The 15064-nt window shown below is 36.5% G+C and overlaps 2 protein-coding genes across 4 annotated transcripts; one reads left to right on the forward strand and one right to left on the reverse strand.

The window, feature by feature from the left end:
- The first annotated feature begins 2930 nt into the window (after positions 1–2930).
- Positions 2931–12988, forward strand: LOC111334355 (BPTF-associated chromatin complex component 1). 3 transcript variants are annotated; one of them, XM_088746955.1, is made up of 7 exons: positions 2932–3083; positions 3702–3779; positions 4727–4842; positions 9408–9515; positions 10345–10487; positions 10658–10849; positions 11258–12988. In XM_088746955.1, exons 2-7 carry the CDS (start codon positions 3759–3761, stop codon positions 11308–11310), a joined length of 633 nt encoding a protein of 210 aa, XP_088603081.1. In that variant the 5' UTR covers positions 2932–3083; positions 3702–3758; the 3' UTR covers positions 11311–12988. The 3 variants fall into 3 exon arrangements, with proteins under 3 accessions (XP_088603083.1, XP_088603081.1, XP_088603082.1); XM_088746956.1 differs by having other exon boundaries at positions 9414–9515; XM_088746957.1 differs by lacking the exon at positions 9408–9515 and having other exon boundaries at positions 2931–3083.
- On the reverse strand, positions 11929–15046 carry LOC111334354 (uncharacterized). The gene is made up of 2 exons (XM_022940064.2): positions 14470–15046; positions 11929–12943 (listed from the first exon to the last, which is right to left on the reverse strand). Exons 1-2 carry the CDS (start codon positions 15044–15046, stop codon positions 12702–12704), a joined length of 819 nt encoding a protein of 272 aa, XP_022795799.2. The 3' UTR covers positions 11929–12701.
- Positions 15047–15064: the final 18 nt, after the last annotated feature.

The following is a 15064-nucleotide window of genomic DNA, read 5'->3' on the forward strand; positions in this document are numbered from 1 at the left end:
TGATAAGTTGGTGTCAATGAGCTCACACTACGCGGGAACTAATATAGCCCCTTCGATCTAAAATATGCTCCATAGCCCCCATTTTATATCAACGTTCATATAAAACTCAATTTTTTTCATGCAGCCTTTTGCCATTTGCCTTTTGAACTGCACTGCATGCAGTAGCAGCATCTAACAAGGTCTTCGAGCAGAGCGATGTAAGATGTCTTTTTCTCTGATCAAGCCCAGGTTACATTTTAATTTAACTGCTCAAAAATAGACTCCTTAGCATTTGACAAATTAAACTCTTCTTCCATAGCAACCAGATCTTCCTCGGTTACAGCTTGTGCGCAGAGGGCTGTCTGCTGTTTCACTTTTGGTGCCATTCTGGAAAAAATGAAGCTACTTGTTGAGTCGCCAAAAACTCGGAGACACTGAACAAGCGCTTCCCTTTCGATCCCTTTGCTCTTCTCATTTCTATTGCAACCATTTCCGCGTCGACCTTTTTGCCACTTTCTTGTTTGATGGTAAATCTAACTGTCAGATATTCTCTTTGCTTTTCGTTAAACCGGTAAGCTTTCTTAACTTGTTTGAAAGCGAAGCCTTCAGTGCTACGAGGACAGGTTTCAGGAGGTAGAGGAATAGTTGGCACGGAACTTGAACCTTCCTCGAGCCTTGCGGCATATTTAACCTTCGCTTTATCAAGAAATGTCTCCCTTTTAACCTTCTTTGTGCATGTTCCGAACGCGAGATGCTTCTTCAGAGAAGAATGCCTTTGGAAACTACGTATGCCGCCCTCTTTTGGACATGGAAACACTTGAACATCGCCTTTCGCTTCACGGCCAGTAGGATTCACTTAGTAGGCTCTTTAAGTTTTCTCCTTGGGGCGATCTCTTTAAATTCGCCGAGGGAATATTTTGGTAATGGCGTTCTGTTGAAAAAAATAACATGAAAGATGATTAACGACAAAATCAAACACACCTAAAAATTGTCCAGAGCGAGATTTGGTGCGTTTTCTACAGCGAAAATAGCGTTAGGTGCAGCTTGTGCACTGCTACCTAAATGAAGTAAAAGTTTCTTTTTCCAGTATAGCGTTCGAAATAAAAAAAACCTGAAATAAATTTTTATAACAAAAACTGGCGCCAGGTTTGATGTTTTCAAGCGATCTTGATTTCAAGCTTTCCCTCGCTGAATTTTTTAGTCTCAAAACTAAAGAGAGATCATGCTACATTATAGCTAGAAACTGGAAAGAGAATATAACGTAAAGTTTACCATTTGTTCCTTCCAAAGAGATGCATTTCCCGGGGCTTTATCAAATGTCTGCCACACCCTCATTCCACCAGGATAAAATCTGAAGTTGTTCAGTAAACTGATGTCATTAATCTTCTTTTGCGTGGGGGAACAGTTTCGCGTTCCCCTAGACTGTCTAACACTAGTCACTACACGAATCCCAGAACTTGCACTACAAGCCCCCCCAAAGAAGAGAAGCAAAGCTACAGAATGACATCGTTTTCTTGTTATGCTCTGTGAAAAACCTCGCACGTGTTTACCTTTAACAAAAAGACTGTGATTACATCATAGAGAATTATCGCCCAGACTGCAACACGGTATAATTGTTACCGTGACATAGGTCCTTTTTATCAATTTTTGTGACAGAAATGTGGCCCTTTTTCCTAAAAAGATAAGAGTAAATAGCATAAAAAATAGTTGGGCTGTTATCTTAGGTGAAAAACTACACAGCAGAAGCTTGCGGTGTTGCGTGACTTTGCTTACTCGCACAACATTTTTCAAGATATGCAAGATATTTCAAAAGAAATATTATCGCAGTTGCAGAAAACGTAGCTATTCAACTAAGAATAATGTCGATAATAAACACCTAGTCAACAAAAATGGTGAAATATACAGCGGCCCTTATCTATAGTTAGGTGTAGGTAGTGCTGTTGAAATAGCGAGTCAACAATAACAAAGTCTTCTGCAATTCAAATTAACAGAAAATTTCACATCTACACATCAATTTACAGCCCTCTTCAGCAATGTCTATGGATTTTTTTATTGTATAATTTCATATCTTTTCCATATCAAATAATTGTTTTAACCATCTCTGACTATCTTGTTTACTTCGTGGCTCTCAAGTACGATTTCTAGAACTGATTTATATCATGCACATTCATGACCTTGGCCACATTGCGTCGTAAACTCTTGTACTTTGCCGGCACTTTTCAGAATTACCCAAATTTTTTATTTCATATTATTTTAGTATAAGGACCAAACTTTGTGCCAGCATGCATTTTGACATGATTTCTCACATACCAAGACGCGTTTTGAAGGCTTGAAGTTGCTCGAATTTTCGCTTTTTGCAACAAGTGTTTGAGAGTACTTTGTTAAAAAATCTTGTAATTTTAAAATTAAACCAAAGCTCCTAAAATTGCCATAAATAAAAATTTAATGAATTATATTTTCAAGTAAAAACATCTCCGATTTCTTACGAAACATCCTCCTTCAGTACTAGCACACTAAAGTTGCTCAATTTTACTGTATTTTTTGCATAATTAATTAGGTAAAAACCCGAATTTTCGTTTTACCCCATTTTCTCGGAAAAATTTGATTTTTCAGACTTTGAGATTTTTTTTGCTAATATATCACCCTAAAAGGGTTTTCCAGGAAAATTATCAGAATTTTCGATTGTTCAGCTTGGCCAGCGATTCTCGATATATACAGTCATGGGCTCTTAATTCACGGGTCAAATCTAGATAAAAAAAAAAAGTTCGTTCATGCGGACATGAAAGGATCTTACCATCTTTAATCACGATTCACGAATAAGAAAAAATTCAAATCAGGATTTGCGAGAAAAATTTTCGCCCAATCACGCTTCACGTAAAAGTATAGGGGATCCTCTATCATCTTTTCGGTGTTGAACATCCCGTTCCTGGGAGCAACGGAGGTTATTGGTCGAGAGCCACATGGGTTTAGGTCTGGTAACTAGTTTCATTTCAAAATGGCGGTCAGAACTAATTGTGTGGTTGCAGAGAGTCCTTAAATATTGCTTCTTGAAATACCCTTAATAAGTGATTGGAGTAATATTATAACTTACTTTAAGTTACAAGGTAGGTTTCAGTGTTTCAAGAAAGGTAAATTAGTCTCGATAGCCATCAAGCTAGTGGAAAGTATGAACTTACGTGTAACCCTTATTTTAAGATGTTGAAGATGAACAGTCTTTGGTTTGTTGTAATCTCTCTTGCCCGTCCTTTTTTTCCTAAAGGTTTTTATTGCGAACAAACCATCTTATTTTTCAGCTTCCTCTTTTGAGAAAGGAAGACACGATGGTGCCATGATTAATGAAAACATATTCCTAAACATGATTTCTCCATTCAGTGAACTAATTAAATGCAGTGAGGGCCCTATAGTTTCTTGTTTCTGGGTATACCAAAAGAACTCTGTATTAGAAGTAAAATTTTACATTCCTTGTTTTCAAAATCATTCTTGTGTAGTTCAAGACATTTTTTTTCTTAATGAAGCATGAAGTGTCCTTGTTTTGTGAAGGAGTGAATATCTGAATTTTAAGAAACAACAACTTAAGTTGGGGGAGATAGTTCTAAATTATAGAATGCCAATCATAAATTGGTACTGATGATGTGCATGTTTACATCCACTTTCTTTAATTTTAAAGTTGTGTCTTATTTTTGTATGTACTTACTTGTTTGTTTGTTTTGTTTTTGTTTCAGTTGTTGTGTGCCTTATTAATAGTTTTGTCACTTGATGTGTGATGAGGTGATTTGAAGATGAGCTCTTCTGCATCAAAGGTATTGAGTTTCCTTCTGGTAATGGCATCAGTGAAAAATAAATAAAAAATAAAAAAAACAGCCATGTTCTGAAACCTAGTCTCTATGAGGGCATTGCTGTATTCACCTTTGAAGATATAATTGGTGTATTTTCTGCACATGGTGAAGTCATCATGCCTTTGAAACAGGAGAGATTGTGTTATTTTACAAACATCCATGAGCTACTTAAGAGTAATTAGTGAGGAAGAGGAGCTTCACAGTTTTGGAACTGGCAACATAATTTGATTCTTGTGTTGTCATCATATTTCTTGCAACATTTCTGCAAACAGAATGGTTTATCTCTTCATTTTTATCAACTTTTCTATATAAGTATGATGCACAATCCTCGCCGTAGAGAGTGCTATTTATGCAATAGCGCAAATCAGACCCGAAAAAAATCAGGCCTGCACGGGATTCGAACCACTGACCTCTGCGATACTAGTGCAGCGCTCTACCAATTGAGCTAACAAGCCAACTAGGAGCAGGCTGTTAAGTTGATTCGTAATAAACCCGTGATGATAAATCAGATACAATGAATATATGAAGTTCATATATTTTGAACTACAGTTGTAGATACGTCTGATGCACGATCCTCGCAGTAGAGAGCGCTATTTATGCAATAGCGAAAATTTTCGCTATTGCATAAATAGCGCTCTCTACTGCGAGGATCGTGCATCAGACGTATCTACAACCGCAGTTCAAAATATATGAACTTCATATATTCATTGTATGTTTTCTATATAAGGAGGCACAATAAAAATAAAATTTGATTGAGATCAGAACCCTGGCATAGGAGGCCTTGAAGAGGAGGCTGGGATAAAAGTTTTTGGCCGAGTGAAAAGAGTCAGTCTTAACATAGAAACATAATCAAAGAAGTAACTACTTTTGGAGATATCTTTATGATTGGATAATGCAATATTACAACTTAGGTTGCAGAGATTTTTACAGCTGCCGGAGAAGCTTTCTCACATTTGGGCGAGTTAACAATGCAGCTGCATCCATTGAATAATGACACTGCTGTGTCACCCTCAACAACAACTACAAGGTATTGGAGTTAATATTATATTAAGTATAGCTCAGTTGCATTCATTGAATAATGACACTGCTATGTCACCCTCAACAACAACTACAGGTATTGGAGTTAATATATTAAGTGTAGCTCAGCTGCGTCCATTGAATAATGATACTGCTGACCACTTTTTCAAAGAAAGTTTGGAAAACTTGGGGCTACAATTAAATTTAAGTTTGTTGATACCATGACAACAGTTTTTGATGAAAAAATTTAAAGATGTGAACTGCTCCTTTGGGGGGTTCATCTAGACTTTCGAATCTGGAGTGTTTCAATAGTATCTTTGTTTGAGGTGTTACAATCATCTTTGTTACGATGAAAGGCTTTTATTAATTGAAAGCGGCCAAGGAAGTTTTCAATCTTGCTTAACTGACAAGTAGTGGTTATATTATTTTTAGAAATGGGAACAAAATTTAATTTGAATTTTATTTGACTTTTTAATCACTTTAAAGTGCTACTGAGACTAAATTTGGCATTTGCCAGAATTTTCACTTTTTAGAAACCTTACTTACCACTCTCACAAAATTTGGAATGAAAATTCAAAGTGGAAGTTTGTTTTTCTTAGACTTGTTTTCCTCGATTAATGTCCGCCATTACTCAAAACTGCAAAATGGCCACACGTAAGTCTGACATCATATTATCCCCTAAACTTTCGCGCAGGCTTGTAGAAATGGATGGAGATTTTTGTACATGAATAGTTCTAGGAGAGTGTAATCATCATTTTGAGACGGGAAATGGCACCCTAGAGTTGTGTTGTGCAGGGTCGTGCAATGAAATATTGCTACACAGGCTAAACGAAACAGTTATGAGAGGTGATAGATGGCATTCATAGCCTACATTGCTCAAACCTCCACCTGAAAGGAGTGTTGACGTAGATTAGGCATGTAAAGGGATTGCCCCGGGTGCCATTCCTACAATATGGAAAACACTTTTCAGCTGGCTATGTCTCCAAGAGGTTGGTAAAGGGCTAGTGTTGTTAGATCATGATCATTCCGTTCGTTCTCACCTCATGTTTTCTAGACCTCAAGAACATTGAGTGATTGAATTTTCCATGAGTTAAATTTGTTTTGATTTTCTTTGTTATCTATTATTTTATTTGTTCTCATAATTTGCCATGTATGATTTGTACACAAACAAATTTTTTCTGCTGGAATAAAGTCTTACCTTTCCTTTTAAAAATTTCTTTAATGTAGCAATAATTTATTAGCTTCGTTTCATGAATATCAATAGCTCTATATAAATTATATTGCTGTGGGAGTATGAAAAATTGTCTACATTCCTAACTTAACCAGGCCTGACAAAAGCCATGGAAAAGACCTCTACAGTTGAGAAGACAAGCTTTCTGGCAGGCCACCATTCTGTGGTTAATCAATTTGCCCCAGAGATGTAGACCAGCTTATACCTATACTCTGCAGGTTTATAAAATTTCATGTAAAGCACAGTACAGGTACTTAACTCCACTCGATAAGAACAGCAAAGCACCAGGCACTATTCTGTTAAAAGCAGAATACTTTCATTAACTAAAAAATTATCAGGAGTAATTATATTTTTGGGGGCAGGTCAAATTAGTTCCTCCATGATATCATAGCATGGCAACACTGATAATTTCAAAGAGGAAAAGATGGAACATGTACATTTATTTTTTTACAGTTATGGTTTACCGATTATTCTGTTTTCTAATTCTTGGTTCTAGAAATAATTTGGTAGTCAATTACTTTTTATCGATTGTTGTTCTAAATAAGAGCTATCAATCCTGCCACTGGCAGCTTTAAAGGAAACAAAGGTGGAAAATCAAGGCTAGCCATGTCTTTGGGTAACCTACCCAAAGTACAAGGATGTAAAGGAAATGTCTTGACAGGCCAGGGTAGCATTAAATTTACCTAATCATTCTAAGTAACATATGGCAATTTGCGGTCTTTCCTTACACTTGGGTAGCATGGAAAGCCGTAAAAATCTTGAACAAAAGCTCATCCTTCAAACCGGCAGTCTAAATCCCACAGGGAATCAACAAACACTTTTCATTCCACTAATTTATTCTTGTTTTTCTCGTTGCCATGTTCCCACCAATAACGTAGCTCCATTTTCTGCCTTTAAAAGCACACACAACCCACAATTCCTCTATTCGCTCTGACGAAGGGCTAACGCTCGAAGCGTCAGCTTTTGTAATCGTTGCGGTGGCCAATTTACCATTTCAACTTTGTTGATATATCCAAATTATTATGTTTGTGCTTGTCAGCCTGGATTTGAAGGACTCCGTTGTGAGATGAGAAGCAGAAGAAAACTGTGACTTGTTCATAATGGTGATCTTGACAGTATTCCTTCTGAAGTTTTTCTTACTAAATCCATCCATTACTGGCAAACTCACAATGCAGTGGATGGACAAGTGTTCAAATAAATAAACAAATGAATCACTCAATAGTAATATTAGAATTTTTCTGCTTCACCAAATGTTTAGAAACATGATTACCTTAAAGTAAAACTAATTAAACCTTGGTTAAGATTTATTTCCTCTGATCTAAATTTTGGGAAGCACATTCAGATACAAATAATTTGTAGAAGGCAGACCACCTGACCAATCTGGGGGTCCAGAAGGTGGTGAACTACAGATTTGCAACAGGCCATCCAACCATGCAAACTTTAGGACCACACTGCTTAATTACTTATTACTGTGAAACTAAGAAAGCCACAAACACTTTGATTTGATTCTCACAGTACAGTTGTGTATACACTGAATGCAAATATGGCGTCCAATTTGAGTTGCCATTGTTCTGGACTGACTAGCCTCTCACACATGTAATAATCCTTTTGTATTTCCACGTGAAGACAAGGCTAGTCAGTCCAGAACAATGGAAATTCAAATTGGACGCCATATTTGCATTCGGTGTATAGTTCAACACAAAATTCAGGAGTGAGCAAACTCCCTACTGCTACAGTTCAGTTGTCTTGAACTGCAAGGACATTACCTATATAAGTACATGTATTTCTGGAGTTCACAGTTTCTGTGTGTCACAGTACTTTTGTTCCCTGAGAATAACAAAAAGTAGTCCTTTGTAAAAGTTTATCAGCATTCAGATTTTTTTCTGAAGATGAAAAGCTGCACAAACACGAGTCCACAGTAATGTGTCGTAAGTAAAACACAGTTTATAGAAATAAACAGGCTACTGATCTTCTTCCAAACTATGGTATACCACAGTTTCGCTAGGAAAAGCGTTGCATAATGGCCTAAAGGCATTGCATGACAAAGGGAAAAGATTTGAACTTCCAGCGAAACAAGAACAAGGGTAAACTGGCTGGAAGAGTACTGCTCGAAGGCACCTTAAAAAAATATAGCCTTTCAAGAGATATTTTCATTTTGCTACTGAAGCTTAACTAAGAGCATATGTGCTAAAATTTGTATTATGAACTTCTGCATCACCAGTAAGCTGCTTTTGAAGCTCTAGCTCCCTCATTTCTTCACCAGCCACGTTTAAATGTTTTCCTCAAAAGCGATGGCTCTTCCTCAGTTTCACGTGGCTCTACTTTGACACACAAAGTGCGATATATCCAATATTTCTCCTCAAAACTACATTAATCATTCATGGAACCCTCATCAGAAGAAACAGAACCATTACTGTCATTTAAAATAAAGAGCAGGGACGATTTTCAAGCAAGATCACTGCTGAATTTACTAATTACTTCAACAGAGCTTCCATGAAAGGAATAATATGACGTCACAATGGGGAAAGAGACTAAAAATTATTGTTGGCTCAGTAGTTATGGTTTGATTAATGGCGGACGAAATTTAGTGAGTTTTAATCAAAATTTTTTCAGACTTCTCTTGCCACGATGGGTCTGAATTGTATTTTTTCTTCTCGTTTAGGATCTAAACTTAAAACGTCGGCATAAAAAATTGGTTTTGATGCACATCAATTTTGGTCTCAGTAGCACTTTAATAATAGTAAAAAGTATGGACTGATGGGTCAATGGAGCAATCAGTCGACAAGGCTTGGATTTTCAGTATTTTATGAAAAGCACTAAGACGATAATCTGAAGCTGCAATTGCAAATTTAAAGAACATCAGAAACAAATCTCTTTGTGACGAAAAAAACGGAAAAGGGGTAATGAAATCAAAAGTACTTACATTTGTCCAACTTTGTCAGGTACATAGATTTAAAGTCAGAAACTTTCACACTTCCAGTTGAAAAAAAGGCCCTCAATTAAAACACCTTAGTAAACCATGTATTGCAAAATGTCAAGAAGAAAAAGAAAAAGGTGTTACATGTAAATCACGTGAGCTCAGTGGGCATAAATTAGTGTCCAGTCCATTGCGATTTCGGTAATGCAACAAAGTATGTTGGGAATAGTTAAAACTGTCATTCCAAGTGATTTAGGGTTACAAAATTTAATATAACTTAATGACTAGCAACTGAAATCAACTGCAGCTTTCCATTAATTTATTAACTAATATGAGATTCCCATTACTCAACTGTGATTATTTTGCAGACTGAGGTAAATTTTTCTCCATTCCACTTTGACTTTTAATTATATTTCCTTCTGTAAAGTAACAGTGGCAAGTGGGGAGATGAAGAAATTGAAATGTTGAGAAGTGCAGTTAAGAGGTTTGGAGATGACTTGAAGAAGATCAGTGGGCAAGTGAAAAGCAAGTCTGTGTAAGAAGATTAATTTGGATGTTAATTTAAAAAACTCAAATTAATAACTCCATAAGGGATGTGCTGTAGTCAGTCAGACTGATATCTGGCAGCAAAAATGATGATGAAATATAGCAGCAGCAGACTTATTCTTGACGTTGGGAAGTTTTGAGCTTCATTGGCTAATAGTCTTTTTAAACATTCAGTACTGATTTACCTTTGACCTCTACATACTGTATGTACATTGATTACTGGGGTATTCATGGTCTGGCACCATTGAAGGGTAGCACACACTTCCAAACCATAAGGTCTGCAAAGTGCAATCCTTTTAGAATTCTGTTTTTTATTTAAATTTATTTATTAATTGTATATTCTACTGCCCTCAACTGTTCAGGCATGAGGCTGGGCTGCTTTAGGTGTGTTTTGAGGGACTTCATAAAAATGTTTGCTTGTGAGGAAATAAGTGCAATAGAACTAGGAAACTGCAATGAGTTAATGCTAATTGCAAGAAGTTACCAGTTGCAGAGAATGAAAACTAAATGCATTTAAATCCCCATAAATAAAACTCTGGTGTACAGCATTGACTAACTTGCTCAATGATTAATCATTTAATTTCTCTGAGGTTCTCAATATTATCCCCGTAGCTGATCCAATAACAATTATGTTAACTTCCAGGAAGGGAGATATGCTTCCTGCTATTGTTTGGGGTGCAGTTAAATACTTGCTATAGTCTCACCTGTTCCCTTGAGTTTATTACAGCTTCTGCTACTGACATACAAAGCCATACTGTAGTCTTTCAGCTTGTATTGTCGCTAATATTGAATCTTTTCCTTGTTTTTTAATGTATTAGAGCACAAATAAAATCTGCATTGAAGAGAAGGATTCACGAACAGGATAACTCTCCACTGAGTACACAAAAAACAAAGAGTAAAACTTCACAACAAACATCTTTGAGCAGTGAACCCCAAAACAAAAAACGGAAAACAGTGCAAGGTAACTGACAGTACTGTTATTATGTGTTTTGTGTGGTGGTACATTATTTAATACAAGTCCCTTTGCAATGGAATCTATAAGTAGGACTGAAGCAAATTGGAGTCAAAATAATTAGTAGAGATTGTTGTTAGTATTGATTCTTCACTTCTTTACGTTCTGTCTTATTGCAGAATCAGCAAGCTCACATGCTGATCCACTGTCGTCATTTTCATCAGCCATTCCAAGCACCACTGTACCTGAGACAGATTTGCTGCCTGGAGGTTCTCCATTAAAGGCTAATGGTGCCTCTGATAATGATGTAGATATTGTTGGAATATTTAGTAGTGGTGATCAGGATGCTGTCTTTCCTGTAATGCCTGGAGGTAATTACAATTATCAATTAGATGACTTGGGTTGAGGTCACACTAAACCCTGTATTATAAACTCATTATATAATGAGACTACAATGTACTTTTTCTCAGTTTGTCATGATGATTACAATAAATGTACACCTAGTTTGCTATGTAGGATGCAGTAGTGGAACTAAAGCAGAGTTTAGCACAAGAAGTGATAAAATATGTCCTTGAAGCTTTGGAGTGATACGAACATTTCAAACAAGGGATTCAAGTATAGTCCTGTTGCTGAACATGTAAAAAGAGTGATGCTTTTTTGCTGATGTAGGCTCTCTACGGTTTTTTTTTTTCATGTAGTCCATAGAAAGGTGAAGTTTGAGATAAATGTTGATTTTCTGGCATGATCCCAATCAGTTATTTTTTGCTTTCTCTTTTCAGCTTTAGGACCACTGGAAACCCAGATTGCAGATGAAATTTTGTCTACAATGTGAATTACTGGTTTGCTTGTTTCTGTTTCTTCTAAAAAAGAGAAATTGAACCCATAAATGTTGGTGATACATTTTTCTCTTGGGATACAAATGTGTACAGAGACAGTACCTTGTGAGAAAACGCACATGGGCATGGGGAGAGATGGCTGGGTACCTTTGATGTAGCAGTCTTTTATCTTCAAAAGCTCTTCCTTTTTCTCTTTCTACCAGAAAGGAATTGGCAAGACAATTTTTATCCTGGACATTGTTGATTTAACATTGCTGATTATTGTAGTGTTTTAGCACATGATGTTAAGGATATAAATTCACTTAGTGAGTATAGCTGTTCAACACCTGGATAAAATTATTTGTTTAGCTCTGATTTTTTGAAGAATGGATAATACTACCTAGTGAATTAATTACTAGTTCATAGATAGTGTACAAGTACAGTAGACTGTTTTCTTTGGCCTTTTTGCTGGATAAGGATCAATCAGTTGGACATCATGTTGAACGACTGAAGATAGTTGGACTACTATGAACTGATCAGTGCTAACAAACCATACTAGGCAGGTAACCTCCCTCCTTGTATACAGGGTTATACTGGTATAACCAAACACACCCAAAAAAGTAAAGAGTGCAACATAACTTGAACTTTTATATCTTTATTATTTATTTCTAAACTCCATGTATCTTTTAATATAAAAATAATTTTTTTTGTTGTTGTTTGAGTTGATACTGTGATTATCGTTTTTTCATTATGATACATTTTACTCTTTATATAAAATAGGAAATTACTACAAAAATAACTACCTTGTGAAATAACTATTAAGAGAAGCTGATAAAAATTTGATTCACCTACTGGTAAATTTGAAAAACATTTATTGTAACATGGCTGGTTCATCATCACCAACAATACTTTCATTATTGACGTCAACTCAGGTACATGTTTTAGTTCTTATTAACTGAGCAGGAGGTCTGCATGGGAGAATCTTGACCAAGGTCGCCAGTACAGACTGAATGCACTGAGGTCTGTACTAGCGACTGAGGTCAAGATTCTCCCATACAGACTGACCTAGCTCTGTTAATAAGATGTTTATTATGTGGCTGTGTCTTATATGCCAATTTTTTATATTCTTTGTACCTTTTTTTTTTTCTAGATCGGTCTAGATGCCGGTCTAGATGGGAAAATCTAGACCACTTTCAATATTGGTTTCAACCAATCAAATTTGTGAATTCGGTAGTTCCCAGTCCTTGTGAGACACAGCCATATAATAAAAGAGAGTACTAACACCATTCACAAAGTAACTAACTATTATGAACAAGACCTTTAGCTTCTGTGGTTTTAATGATAGTAAAGTTATGTTATATCAAAAAGTATCCTCTACAGACATAAATTTAGACACTGGACATCACAACTAAGTTGGCTTATTGAAAGGTTTGTCATAAAAGTCCCAAAAGTCGTCATTGCTGTCCTCATTTTGAATGATGTCTATTGGTTTTAAGGGTAGACTCTCTTCAAGTGGAACTTTCTCCTCATCAACAGGAGTCTGCTTCTTTTGTGCTTTAGGTTTGGGGTTGGGTTTCTTGAGTTTTGCTTGTGGTGTGGGTTTCTTTACTTTGTGGGTTTCTTCTTTTAGTTGGTGAGGAGGCCAGTTTGCTGTAATTCAATTTGATAGGTATTAAAATGTTAATTGTGGTTTCACTGTTGCTCATTTGATGAACCATTTCTCCATGTCATTTACTTTTCAATGTTAAGCCCACAGGGTGGAATAAGGGCTGGTTATCCTTGAGATTCTACTCAAGAGAGCCCTTCCTTTGAGGGATTTTGACTTACTAGGTTACTAGGTGTAGTCCCAGGTCAAGTATTTGATATGCCCATCAATTTGAAAGACCAAGAGAACCAGCAATGAATCATATTACCCTGAACTCATGAAGAACTTTGTAATGTTCCCTTCTCTGGTAAGCAGCTACTCACCAGAAGTGACAATGGCTGGAAAGCTGACTCACTTACTAAGAAGAGACTTCTCTCAACAACTACTGACACCACATTAACCACTTACTCACCACATTCACACAAGAAACATATATCGGTACAATCTTTTCATACTAGTGGATCAAAACTGACTTATCATGAGCAATTTGCTCTAATTGAGTTTTAGCTGAAAAAAAAAATAATGATGGCAAAACTGGCTAATAAGTTGAAACGAACCACAAAAATAAAATGCAACAAACAGACAACTGAACCATGTTAATGACTTGTGTGGAGATTGCCCAAACATCTGCACCTACTTCTGAAAATATTCCTCCCACCCAGACACTCCAGCCACAGAAGGTCCCCTTACCCCCTTTGTTAAACTCAGTCACATAAACATATTTGGGCTTCTCACCCATCCTTAATAATATCCAAAACATTTTCACCCCCACCAATAATTCAAGAAAATCACATTGAATTAATATTTTACTTTTTCTAGTTTTGACACGCAAGAAAAGATGATGTGATGTCTTATTTGTTCAAGAACAACTTGTGGTCTATTTTATAACTTTTACCAATCCATAATTATGACATCCATCTCCTGGCAAAACCCTGGTCAAAACCTAACCACAGTCATTCAGGAACAATACATACATTGTCAAAACAATAAAATAGCTAGGAATTATCAGGCAAAACAAAATGGTTCACAAATCAAGTTTCAATTCAGCTTTTAATTCACCATTACATTTAAAGAAAAAAATTTGTTCCTCTGAACATGAAAAGATCTTATCATTTATCACCATTCACAAATAAAGCAGAAATCAAATCACGATTCACGAGGGAAAAAAAAATTCGCCATATCACGCTTCATATAAAAAGTATAGGGGACGCCACTATAGCATCAACACAATTGCATCTCCTGTAATATATTGAACATTCTTTAAAGATTGAAAAGCCATATCCTTAGTTTTCTGTTAGAGGAAGTAATTCTTGGGGCTTTTTTTCAGACATTAAGTCTGCGCTTAGAGCTGGGGAGCATGATTGGCCTCCACAAGGCTTAATTCCTTTGGGTCCTCCCCGTACACTACCACCCTGGGGCTCAACATTGACAGGTAACTCACTGTACAGTTCCTAGGATTTGCATACATAAAGGAAATTTTGACCCAGCATAGTATAGCAGTGAAATTATGCTCAAAGATAAACCCAGTTACCTGCCTGTTTTGGAAGAGAATCAAGATATGTGTTCCACTTTTTCTTCATTCTTTCATGACGAACATTAGCAGCTGACCACTTTCCAAACTCATCAGTTTGCACACCAAAAAACTTCTCCCTGTGTGACGGTGGAATCACTTGCTGTGTTTTATAAACTTTAGCTGTTGTAGTATGCCAGTGATTATTTCCAAGTCCTGGGAAAACATTGGATCTCAAAGCCATAGAAAGATTGTTATAATTTGATTTGTTCGCGTGCATGTCATAAGAAATTTCAGCAACACCATGTTTGAGATCGAATCGACCCTCTCTTTTAACTGTTCCTGAATTCTTCGTTATTGATGGTTGTAAATTGCTGGAGTAATGCTGGGGTTTTATCTCCCTCCACCTTCCATGACCATCCTGTACAATACGTCTCCTTGATGAGTTCAAATGCACATTCGATCGTAATACCTCTCGGCTCCCTAATTTGGAAGGAAATTCGGGTCTAATATATTCTTCAATGTCGAATAAGGTTTCAAAAGCGACTATTTCTGCCAAATCAGCTTTTTGTCTCTCTGATAGTCCTTTGACTGCCATTCTTATGTGGAATTCGTG

The sequence above is a fragment of the Stylophora pistillata genome, chromosome 1 (assembly GCF_964205215.1).
Source record: "Stylophora pistillata chromosome 1, jaStyPist1.2, whole genome shotgun sequence".
Taxonomy (NCBI): domain Eukaryota; kingdom Metazoa; phylum Cnidaria; class Anthozoa; order Scleractinia; family Pocilloporidae; genus Stylophora; species Stylophora pistillata.